A 12,740-nucleotide genomic window follows, 5' to 3' on the forward strand; every position below is an offset into this window, starting at 1 on the left:
CAGAGCAGCCCCTTGACTGTCTGTGTCCTGCCCGCAGTGGGAAGAGGTGAGTGGGTACGATGAGAACATGAACACGATCCGCACCTACCAGGTGTGCAACGTCTTTGAATCCAGCCAGAACAACTGGCTCCGGACCAAGTACATCCGCAGGCGAGGAGCACACCGCATCCATGTGGAGATGAAATTTTCTGTCCGGGACTGCAGCAGCATCCCCAATGTCCCAGGCTCCTGTAAGGAGACTTTTAACCTGTACTATTTCGAGTCAGACTTTGACTCAGCCACCAAGACTTTTCCTAACTGGATGGAGAATCCTTGGATGAAGGTGGACACCATTGCTGCTGATGAGAGCTTCTCACAGGTGGATTTAGGTGGACGGGTGATGAAGATCAACACTGAGGTGCGCAGTTTTGGGCCTGTCTCCAAGAATGGTTTCTACCTGGCCTTCCAGGACTATGGGGGCTGCATGTCCCTGATTGCTGTCCGTGTCTTCTACCGCAAATGTCCCCGTGTGATCCAGAACGGGGCCGTCTTCCAAGAAACCCTGTCGGGAGCAGAGAGCACCTCGCTGGTTGCAGCCAGGGGCACGTGCATTGCCAATGCCGAGGAGGTGGACGTGCCCATCAAGCTGTACTGCAATGGTGACGGCGAGTGGCTGGTGCCTATCGGCCGCTGCATGTGCCGGGCCGGCTACGAGTCGGTGGAGAACGGGACCGTCTGCAGAGGTAAACACGGCCCGCGGGCTCGCCTCAGCTGCTGGGGGCACTTGGGATTTGCACCCGGGATCTGCATGAACCATCTGGGAGGGACCTCCTTGGGCAGGGGGGGCACAGGGGCGTGTGTGGGAGCTGACTCCTTCCCCAGCTCCTCGCTTCCTGCCCCAGGCTCATCCACCCATTGCAGAGGCTGTGCATGACCTCTGGGTCCCCAGGGCTACTGGGTTCAGGGCTGGCACCTGTTGCTGGTGCCATCCATGTTCTCCAGGTTTTGGAGGCACACACGTGTGGTGCATGTCACCAATCTGCAGTTGCCTTCCAAAATACTGGGGCTATTATGCTGTTGGTTTTCCTTTGTGTGCTTTGGCATGGGCTGAATCTCTTCTTGGATAAGGGGAGTGGGAATGCAGGGTCCCAAAAGGGTGCAGTGGGAGGGAGCAAGTTGTCTACAGTGTTTTCTTGGTGAGGTGCAAATGGCCCAGGGTGGGACATGGTCATGGCCTGTTCAGAGCTACCTGATCCCTGTGCTCCTCAACAAACAGAGGTTTCCTGCCCTATAAATGTTCTGCCTCTGTAGATGTTCTCCTGCCCCTGTGGATGTTCAAAGCAGACTCTGTGAGTGCCTGCTGAGCTCAGATGAGCACCATGGAGCCAGTGTGGTCCCAGGCCAGCAAGAGGCTCAGCATCCCCCTCCCTGAGCTGATGTCTGTGCTCCTGTCCAGTCATACCTGGCTCAGGAAGGTTGAGAAGGGAGCTCCTAGGGCTGCTGGGAGGGAGGTGGGGACCCCAGAGCTGTGTGATGGGCACCTGCAGCTGTGCCATGCGTGAAGCAAACCACAGAGTTTGGCAAACAGGATCTTTCTCCCCTGTCCTGGCTGAATATCCAAATCTCTCTGAGGTTCCAATAGGATCGGCACTCTCCAAGCAGAGCCAGGCTTCTGAGATCCATTGGTGGCCACTGCAGAGCCAAAGGAGGAACTGTGTCTCCTCTCTTCTGGCTGTGAAGGGTTGGCCAGGTAGAACCAAGCATGGAGAAGGTGCTGGTAGTGGGAGACAGACACACTGGAGAGGGGAATGGACAATCTGATTGTGCTCAGTACGGACTGCAGGCTGTATAGTCCCCTTGGAGAGGGCTCCATGGCTGCTGCTGGTGGATGGGCTGCTCGTGCACCAAAATTCAGGTCCTGGTGTGCATGGGGATCATTTAATATCCATTATTTCAGCTACTCCATGCTTAGCCACTGAACGCCTCTTCCCACCGAGCTCGGGCAGATCAAGTGTCTTACAGCCTTAGCAGGGATGGGGATGAGGACAGCAAGGAAGTACTGCTGGAAACTGAGCCCGGCTAATCCCTGCCTCGAAAGGCAGACGGGGGTTTTACAACTCCCAAGTGAAGCATCTGTAGCAACACCAGAAACCCCCAGTGATTCATAGCAGGTTTTCCATCTCAGCCTGGTTTCTGCCGAAGCAGACCCAGCCCTGCACAGTGCTTTTTTGTGATGCAGCCAGGGTTTCTTGGGGAGCTCCCCGGTGCCACTGCGAGCCCAGCCCGGGCTCCCCTCGCGTACCCCGGGGCTCCCAGGACCCCTCCTGGGACCAGGACCCCAGGACCCCGCAGGGCTGGGGGGAGAAGAGCAGGCAGGAGGGGGGGCCGAGGCGGAGGGAGGAGCAGGAGGGAGAGGCCGGTCCCCTCTTTGTCTGGGCAGCAGCAGCAGCAGGATTTTGGGAGGTCCGGTACCTCGGCAGCTGTTTCTGCAGCCGGTGCTGGCGTGCGCCGGCCCCGCGCTCCCCGCCCTCATTAATCACGCGGTGGCCGGCAGCCCATCGTCTCCGTGGGGCAGCTGGCTCCGGGGCTGCCTCCCCTTCCCCTTTCTTTCTCCTTCCCCTTCCCTTTTTCTTTTGCTTTTCCCATCCTCTTCCCCTCCTTTTCTCTTTCCCCTTCTCTTTTCTCCTCTTCTTTCCGTTCTCCTTACCTTTCCCCTTCTCCTTCCCCTTTCCCTTCCCCCTCCCCTCCTTCTTCCCCTTTCCTTCCCCTTCCTATTCCCCTTTTCTTCTCCTTCCTATTCCTTTCTCTCCCTCTTCTTTTCTTTCCCTTTCCCTTTGGTCTTTGCCTTTGCCTTCCCCGTTCCTTTTTTCCCTTCCCCATCTCCTGTGGGGTGGAATCGGGGTTGGATGGGACCCCAGGATTGTGCCCCTCCATTTTCCCCGGGCAGCCCCCAGAAGAGGAGCGGGGACTTGGAGGAGAGCCAGACACAGAGTTGGCAGGACAGCCATGGAATCGCCATCCTCTCCCAGCCCTCCCAGCGAGCCCCACAAAGGGCTGGGAAGGGGCTGGTCACCACAGCTCTGCTCGGGAAGGACCTGCGGGATGTATCCTGCATCCCTGCCCTCCTTCCCCCGGGTCCCTGCCCCTGCTCCCTGCGGAGGTAGCGGCGGAGCCGCCTGGCGTGGGGGACTCACTCCTACATGTGGCTGGCAGGTTTGCTCGTGTTTCCAGGGGTGGGAGGGAATCTGGGCCCCTTTCCAGAAGAAAAACAATAGCAAATCTGAGCTGGCTTTGGGGGCGAAGCTCTCTCACACACTCAGGAGCCCAAACAGGACATGGCAGGGAGCATGGGGGAACACGGTCCTGCCCCACCAAAGGGTCCAGGTGGAGAAGGGCATCCCAAGGAATGGACAGCCCCTCTGTGCAGCTGGAAGGAGTTGCTCATTTCCTCTGCTGGGTTTTTCATCTGGCTAATAGCGCGCCAGCCTGCTCGCGGCAGTGTGCACAAGGGATATTTATGGAGGAAGTTCATGCATCTAACAGCTTAAGCTCTTCTAAGCTTGCAGCCCCAGCACAAAAGGATTTGGGGGCAGTTAACAATTCTATGTGGTTAAGAGATTTTCATTTGACTGGGCCTGGCTCGCCGCTGCTGCAGGGCCCTGCGAGGGGCTGGCTGCCCGCTGCTCTCCGCTCGCTCCCCAGCTCCTCACTGGCGAGGGGCTGCACACACGCGTCTCCCCCAGCCCCGTCCTCCCCACTTCATCTTCTGCTCCCTGCCTGCTTTTCTCTTTCCATCTCCCTGTTCTTTGTCTGCGCCTCCCCCCTTCCCTCCCCTCCCCGTCCCTCCCATGCAGCACATTGAGCGCATTTCTCCCTCTGCCTCCCGTATCCATTGGCTCCGCTCAGGCACAGTGGAGGCAGAGCCATTGTGCTGCCGGGCCGGCTGGACTGCGGATGGATGCTGCCTGCACAGCCTGTGCCTGCTCAGGGGCAGCAGCTGATGGCTGCTGCTCCCAGCAATCCAGCCCTTCATCCCTTCTGCAGCTCCTCTCCATCACAGCAGGGGATCTTTGGTCCCTGCATTCCCTTTGTTGTGCTCCTACAGCACTGAGCACGGGGAGTCCTAGTCTTGCTGGGGTGACAAGGGGTGGTTTTGCCCTGCAGAAGCTGGTGGTGACACTCTCTTGCTGTCAGAGACATCTGGTGTCATCCCTTGGGGTCACAGGCCTTTTTGAGAAGGAGAGGAGCTGGTGACCTGACAGGAAGAGGAGAAACCAAGTCAGATTCAGGCTGGCAGCTGTCTTCTCCCTGGCTCTCTTCTCTGTTCTCTGCCCCTCTGCTCTGCTTTTGTGAGACCCTCCTGCAATGCTACCTACAGCTTTGGGGTCCCCAACATCAGGAGGATGTGGAGCTGCTGAGTGAGTCCAGAGGAGACCAAAGAGATGTTATGAGGACTGGAGCCCCCCTGCTCTGCAGCCAGGCTGGGAGAGCTGGGGGTGTTCACCTGGAGAAGACTCCAGGGAGACATCAAAGCCCCTTCCAGTGCCTAAAGGGACTCCAGGAGAGCTGGAAAGGGACTTTGGACAAGGGATGGAGGAGCAGGACAAGGGGGAATGGCTTCAAGTGGACAGAGGGCAGGGATAGATGGGCTATTTGGAAGGCATTCCTGGCTGTGAGGCTGTTGAGGCCCTGGCGCAGGTTGCCCAGGGAAGCTGTGGCTGCCCCTGGATCCCTGGAAGTGTGCAAGGCCAGGTTGGACAGGCCTTGGAGGAACCTGGGATAGTGGAAGGTGTCCGTGCCCATGGCAGGAGGTGGGACTGGATGAGCTTTAAGGTCCCTTTCAACCTAAACCATTCTGTGATTCTCTGATTTTGCAGCTTAAGGTAGAGCTGGGCCCCCCGTGAGGGGAGCCCCAGGGCTCAGCAGGGTCCCTTTCCCTGCCTTGATTTTGATGTCCAGGGCAGCAGATCTACCACCACCCCACCAGGTGTGGGTGACGTGGGCTCAGGTGTGATAAGCAAGGTGTGGCAAGGACCCCGATCCATCCCTCCAGCAGCCAAGAGGGTGGGAAGCAGCCAAGCTGTACTTGGGATTTGGAGGGGGCCAAGTATGTGCTGAGGGCTGAGAGCAGCTTCCCAATGTGCTGGAGCAGGGCCTGTCCGAGCTGCCTCACAGTCACGGCCTGTGAGGACGTGATGTTTTCATGATAAAAGGCTATTTATGGCTCTGTGCCTGTTTCGGGTCTGGGCCTCCTCTGATAGTGCTGGACCCAGCCAATACATTGTAAGGCTCTAGGGGTAATCGAGTTCTTACAGGAAGCATTCCTGGTTGAACTGGAGCAGATACAGCCAATTGTTCTGGAAATGTTTCCAGAGACAGAGAACTGCCCGTTTAAATGCTTCCAGAGGCTGTCCCTGCCTTCTTATTCTGCTGGGCCTGGCACTCCCACCTCAGGGAGCTTCATCCATCACCACACCTCTGTGCTCCTTGTGCCTGTTTAAGGGTAATCTTTGGCCCCTGCTCCTCTGGTAAGGTTTTCAGCCAACATTTTTGTCTCTTCCCAGCCCTTGGCAGATCCAGTTCCCCACATACAGGCCGCTCATGCCGATCAGCTGCGTGCCAGAGGGGATGCTGAGATTCCCTCTGCCTGCATCCCCCCTTTTTTAAACCATTTTATGAGTGCTTTTGAAGGATCCTTGTCCTTTCTTGTGGGACTGGGAGAACTGGGACTGCATCCTTGTCCCTGTAGGTGTGATTCGACATGTTTGTACCAAAATGCACATTCCTTGCTTGTGCCCAGTTCCCCAGGGCGTCGGGATCACTGTATTGGGAACCCATCATTCTCAGTATTTACCACACCACAGCTTCCATGTCAACAGCTAACTTTATTTGGAACACTTCGGGCTTTCTCCTGGGTCATTGATAAAAATGTTAAACAGCCCAGAGGCACCAACCACATTTGTTGGCTGCAGCAGAAACAGCCCTGCTTGGATCTCCGGCCGCGCCCTGTCTGCCTGCCAAGTTTTAATTCATCAAGGATGTCCCATGGTGTCGGTGGAGCCACTGATTTCAGAATCAAAATATCCCATGTGTTAGCCAGGGAAAGGTTCTGCAGAGGTTTGGGTGTGTGATATTAATGCCATTACCCCCCCAGTCAATCTTGTAATTGCATCAAAAACCCGTACAAGGCTAATTTGCCTTAATCTGTTTTCCCTAAGTGCACACAGGTTGGCACTACTATCCCTCCCTTCCTTTAATCCCTCGCTGACCCAGTCATGGAGCTATCACAGCCTTATTTGACTGGTACTGATGTTGCAACCCTAAAATAGCCACAACTGCCTCATTTAGCAAATAGCTTTTTCCTCCATCTCTGAAACACCCTGTTGCCTCATGGCGTGTGGAAAGTGAGCGTTGAGTGTGCCCCAGTCCATCACCTACACCCCCTTAGGTAGGTGCTGCCCTGACAGGCTGATTTAGCAATGTTTAACTTTAGTGGCTGCTATTTAACATCTTGAGTTACTGCTGGAATGGAAAGTATTCCACCATCATCCTCAAAGATGATTACATCACCTGGCTCCTTCCCAAGTACAAAACAGGAATTTGTCTGCCTTTTCTACAGGCTTGTTGACAATTTGAATGCTCCCAGCCGGCTGGGGCTTGGTGGCATTGTTGGATACTGCTTTTGGGGCTTCTCCCTCTCCTCCCTCTCTGTCTGGGAAGCAAGAATACAGCGTTTTTCTTTCCATGGCTTTGATTCTTCTTGCTGACCTCTCCATGTTGTCAGTCCAATTAGGGCAGTGGTGGAGACTGCAGCTGCTCACTGGAAGCCACTCCACACCTGCCTGGTGCTTGTCCTCTGCACATTCCTGTTGGAGTTTGGGCTTTGGGAGGTTGGAATGGGACCCAGGGGAGCTTGGCAGAGCAAGGGGGTGTCAGACAGGGGGGTTGAGGTATTGATTTGCTGGTGATGTGAAGTCCCAGGAGATGCTGATCTCACAGGGAGGGTCACACATGGTCCAGGAGTGAGGCAAAAGATGTGCTACCAGAGGAGGGAGATAGACCACTCATCTTAAATAGGAAATGCAGCTTCTGAGGAACTACACCTTCTTGGCAAACAAAGGAAATGAGAGTTCCTTTCTCATTTTGCTTTCATGACAAGGAATGGACTGCGACCGTCCACAGAAGTACTTTCTCTACAGAGAAAGGGAGGAGATGAAGTTTTCCAGGACGTGAGAGTGGATTTTGAACAGCAGGAGGTTGCAGAGCTCTCCCAGCCCTGCTGTTATGGTGTAGGAAAGACCTCAGCAGGATGCACAAGATGGCCTGGGAGCAGCCCATGGGAGCCCAGCGAACAGCATCTTCTCATTTATCAGTGTGGCAGGTCACAAATCCCTTGGGTTGGAGGGAAGGATGAAGATCTCAGGTCCAGCAAAACCCAGTAGTAGTTTACTACTACTGGATGGAAATGATGGCTATTCCTCAGAGAAACATGGTGGAGTTTTGCATTGCCACTATCTGCCACAGCTGCTGCTTCCCAGACCCTTTGCCCCAGCTCCTTCATCCTTCTGCTCAGGGTCTCACCACGATTTGTGTTGGAAGGGACCTTGGAGATTACACAGAACTGCAGGGATGGTCTCTGCCCCCCTCTTCCCATTCTAGGATGGGCTGCTCCCTCCATCCCATTGTGCTGGGATCAGCGAAGAGATGTGGGGAGGGGAGTGAAAGCAGACCTGGGGGTGGTGTCCCCTCTGTGTCCCCTCTGTCCCTCTGGGGCACAGGGACACTCAATAACATGGGTGCTTTCCTGGAGCTGATGTGTATCCAGGAGAAAATCTCCCCCTGACTTATTTTTACAGATGAAACAGCATTTTGGATCAAGCACCACATTCCTGGTGCTGCTACACCCATGTGAGCAGGGAATAGCAGCTCTGGCAGCATCGTGCGCTGACGCCGGTGGGAGAGCAGCATTTATTCCTCTCTCTCCTTCACTGGCCTCCCTTCCCCCCCACTTTTTTTTTTTTTTTTTTTTTTTCTGAGAAAAGTGGTAAACATTAATAGGAGCTGGAATGAATAGCTGGGATTCAGGCCCAGGATTCCAGGATTTTAACTCATTATTGCAATAAAATGAAGGGAATGTGGGGGTTTGCCATTAGTTTTTTCCTTTGATTGAAAGCTCTCAGAGATCTTGGGGGGAAGAAGGAGGATTTTTCCTTGAATTCCTCATGGTGCTGAATTTTTATAGAGCAAGAGGAGAATATTCTTCATCATATATAACTCAAGGAAAATTGGAGAAAATACTGCTTTTGAGGATTTTTTTTCCTTTTTCATTTGAAATTTTTCAGCAAGTTGGGCCAAAGCCAAGAGATTGTGTTGTACATTTAATTTTGGGAAATACCCACCAACATTCTCTGTGCTGATTTAAAGTTTTTCTGATGTCAGATGAGTCAGATGTGCTCAGCTAGAGCACAGGTCTTTGATTTTAGCCACACTAGGTAAAAACCTTACAGAGAATTTAATCTATAAACCATGATTAGCTTAATTAGATCCAAGGAAACTTGTTATTGTTCCCCTTATGCCTTAGAAACGTAATCTATCACGGGAAGTGTACAGAAAAGTCCCCATAAAGGTTGGGAAATTGAATCAAAGTGTTCATAGCTCATACAATGGCCCTGTTAACACAGACCAAACTTCAAACGGGGTTTAATTAGGTTTGGCCAAGGAAAATACACTTTTACTGTATTGTTTTGAAGGAGACCTTAAGTTTGGTGATTCTGCTCTGTGATGGGTGATGCTGTTCTTGTGTGGGTAGTTGGAACTTAAACACCTCCTGCCTCCCCCTCCAGACCCTTCCCCATCCTTGAGGAGCTTCTTTGGATGCTTCCCAAGAGCTTAAACAGAAGATTCTCTGAACCACATCCTTGACTTGTCCCTGCTGGGAGCTCCAGCAGGAGTTTTCCTCCCATGGGGCAGCAGCCCCCTGCCCACCTGGCTTGAATGCTTTTGCTGGAGTCCAAGTAGTGGGGAAACTGGCTGTGGTACCAGAGAAACTGGCAGTTTGCAGGATGGCAGGTCTTGAAGACTGGAAAATGGGGAACAGGGAATAGCATGAGCGGGAAATTAGAAGTTATTGGGTCTGGAAAGCAGCCTGGGAGGAGGAGGCAGGAAAAGGTTGTGGTCAGAACTGGAGCCATCAGCTCTATGTGTTGGCACCCAAAAGGGGACCTGTGTGAACACATTGTGACAACCTGTGAAGCCTTTCCAGGTTTCTGCAGCAAGATCTTCAAAAACTGAGATCTCTTCTTCTCAGCATGCTGAAATGACACCTGCCAGGGAGCTGGCATCTTCACGGAGTCCTTTGAGGTAACCCAGAGATTTTGGCTTGGCTCCTTGTGTTAGAAACCAGAGAGACCTTAGCAGAAATGGATGTTTTCACTTGGCCAGTGGGAGTCTTGATGCTTGAGTGTATGATTCTGCTCCCCAGGCACTTGGACTGGCCCCCAGCTCCACGAAGGGCTGCGGGTTCCACAGTGATGCTGCAGCAGCAGCCGGGGATGGGATCCCTGCATTGTGAAGTGAGGACCCCCTTGGAGATCACGGGCTGGAAATAACTCCCATGACCAGGAGCAAATTCAAAGTGCATTTTGAGGAAATACCTTCAGGATCTGGGCACTGACAGTTTTCAATGATGACAGCCTCCTTCTTTTAGAGTCTATTGGCACTTTCAGACTATTGGCACTTCTGGAGCTCACAGAGACCCTGTGCTCAAACCATTGTTAAGGCTGAAACCACAGCCAGCAATTTCCAAAACATTATGATCCCAAGAGTCCTTTGGTTGTTACACCCACAGCTGCACAGGAACGGGAGCAGAGTGAGCAATAAATGATCATGTGAGAAAGGGTTTGTCATTCAAACTATCAAAATGCCCAAATCCTCCAGGTTTGTCAGAGTTACAGTGGAAGTGGAGCCTGAAGTAGAGCCTGTGGAGCAGACTAACACTCTTGCTTTGCTCCCCATGGCATTTCTCCCAGCCTGGATGGCTTTGGAAAAGATTGTAGTGGCTTCTGAAGTGGCTGCAGGAACAGCAGCCAGCACTCTCCATGGAATGCCCCAGATCTGCCTTTTTATGGCCCAGGCTCTCCAGAAGGCTCCAGGGGAGGCAGGAAGGGGCTGTGGAGCATCAGGGCCATGCTGGCTCTTAAGCAGCAGGGAGGGGTTCCCATCACACTGTTCCTCTTTGTGCCTGCCCCTCAGGACAGCCCTTCCTGGACAAAGTGTCTGCATCCCCCTGGGACAGGTAGAGTGGATGGATGAGGGCAGGTGCTGCAGGCAGTGGCCCGAAGTGCAGAACAGGCAGGATGCAGGACATTGCTGGGCATCAGACCCCTAACCTGGAATTTCTGAGGAGCCGGTCTCTCTCCTGAGACATTTCAGTGGAAACCAACTGTTTTTCACAAGCCTTTCTCTGCCCTTTCCCCTCCCCTTCCTTTTACCTTACCCCTCATCTCATGTACTGGTGACAGTTCTGCAGCGTCTGTCCATATTGCTGTCACCAGAGGATCCCAGAGGATTATTTTGGCAGATTCCCTGTTCACTCCCACTTAGGTGGTTTGAGATCCTACAGAACCACCTTTGGCTCTCAGAGATCTCAAGGAAGGAGGAGGAGGAGAAGAAGGTGATTCCTGAGGCTGCCCAGGCAGTGGATGCTGGAGCTGCTCCCTCGTGCCAGCATCACCCAGAGGACTCCCAGAGCTGAAGGCAGGAAGCTCAGGAGGGTTTATCCCAGTGGAAATACTCCTGCTGCAGACTTTCCCTCGCAGCATGGTGAGCAAAATTAATTCTGAGCCTTTCAGTGCATCTGTGCAGCCTCATTAATAAAACAGAATGAGGAAAAGCGGGGAAAACAGGAATAGAAGAATTTGGGGAATGACTCATTCACGGAGAAGCTTTTCATTCCCCTTTCCCTGCAGTGCACCCCAATGATGGATTAAAGCCTGCCTTTCTTTGCCCTTGCAGGTCTGTTTGTCCTGGTATGGGGACAGTGAGCACTGCCACCCTGTCACCTGCACAGGTACCATCAGCTCCCACATGGATCCAGGCAGGAATGGTGGGGTTTTACTCTCAATTTACACCCTGGGAGTGAACCTGTGGCACCAGCTGAAGAATAAGAGATGAGGGAGGCATTGTAGGAAAAGTAATCTCGAGGTTTTCTCCACTTTGCTTTTCCATCCAGGCAAATCCCAGCCTGAGGACCTTCCTGGAGCATGTCCAGAGACAGGAATAGAGCTGGGGAAAGGTCTGGACTATGAGTGGCTGAGGGAGCTGGAAAGGGGCTCAGCCTGGAGAAAAAGAGGCTCAGGAGGGACCTTCTGGCTCTGCAGAACTCCCTGACAGGAGGGGACAGCCAGGTGGGGTCAGGTTCTGCTCCCAGGGAATGAAGAGGAAACAGACTCAAGTTGGCCAGGGCAGATTTAGTTGGATATTAGGGAAATTTCTTTATGGAAAGGGTGGTCAGGCATTGGCACAGACTGCCCAGGGCAGTTGTGGAGTCCCCATCCCTAGAGGTGCTTAAACAACAGCTGGATGTGGCACCTGGGAATATGTTTAGTGGTGGATCTGACAGTGCTGGGTTAATGACTGGGCTCAATGATCTTGGAGGGTTTTTCCAACCGAAGGGATTCTATAAAAGGAAATGGCAGGAGGCTCTGGTTCTCCCTCAGTGAGTGCTTACTCTGGCTGCTGTTCCTCTTTCCAAAGGGGATTATGAAGCAGGAGAGGAATGTCACTCTGCCTGGTGCTCACTCACGTTGTCACCATGTGTACGGCTAATCTGGAAACAGAGTGACAAATCTGAGCGTGTGTATCTTCATGATACCCTATAATTAGAATTGGTCTTCTTCTTTTTTTTTTTTTTTTTTTTCCTTCTTCTTGAAAGTTTTGCTGTCTGGCACAGATTGAAGTGATCCCAGTTTGTTTTTGTGTCTCTTGAATTAGGGCATGGCTGCTCTTTCCAGGATTTCCCAGGCAAAAATACTCACATGGGGACCTGCTCAACATGCAGGGTGGGTCCTCTGGGACATGATTCTGGGTGTCTTTGGCTCTCTGCACCTTTGCAGGAGCTGTGGTGGGGATTTATCCTTGTCCAAGGGCTGGTTGTCTAGCACTTCCAGGTGCAAGGCAGACATGAAGTGGGTGAGGGCACGGCATGAAGGGGACAGGTGGGAAAGCAGTTGGAGCAGAGTGTGCAGAGGTGAGCAGAGGGTTCAGACTGAATCCAGGTGCAGGTTTGCTGCTCAGTCCTGCCTAAAGAATCCTGGGATGGTTTGGGTTGAAGGGACCTTAAACAACCTCATGCAGTGCTCCCCCTACCATGGGAAGGGACACCTTATCTTGGCAATCTCCAGCACACCTTCCCCTGTTCCAGGCTGCTCCAAGCCCCATGCAGCCTGGCCTTGGACACTGCCAGGGATGGGGCAGCTGCAGCTTCTCTGGGCAAACAAGAAGAGGGGCAGTGATGTTTCTCTGGCGCAGAATTCCTCCTTCCATCCCAGCTTTCCTGACCCCAGGGCTCAGAAGGGCTATGGGGAGCTCAGGAGGGGGTTGCAAAGCCAGGGGTGGGGTAAGCAGGACATGTGGGACCACCAAAGCTGCGTCAGATTGATTGCTTCATACATTTTGGGGGTGCCCCCCCATTATGGGGTTTCCATGGAAACCAGAGTAGTGATTTCCTGCCTGCTGATGTGCTGGAAGGCCAAAAGCAAAGG

The 12,740-nt window shown here is 53.2% G+C and overlaps 1 protein-coding gene across 2 annotated transcripts in view; it reads left to right on the forward strand.

Annotated features, from left to right (window-relative positions):
- The window catches only part of EPHB2 (EPH receptor B2), a 127,819-nt gene that overhangs the window by 44,243 nt on the left and 70,836 nt on the right, over nucleotides 1–12,740 (forward strand). For both annotated transcript variants that reach the window (XM_053963153.1, XM_053963155.1), the window contains exon 3: nucleotides 38–722. In XM_053963153.1, the coding sequence (XP_053819128.1) occupies nucleotides 38–722 (685 nt within the window). The remainder of the gene's footprint in view (nucleotides 1–37; nucleotides 723–12,740) is intronic.

This window comes from Vidua chalybeata, chromosome 22, assembly GCF_026979565.1.
Source record: "Vidua chalybeata isolate OUT-0048 chromosome 22, bVidCha1 merged haplotype, whole genome shotgun sequence".
NCBI lineage: Eukaryota > Metazoa > Chordata > Aves > Passeriformes > Viduidae > Vidua > Vidua chalybeata.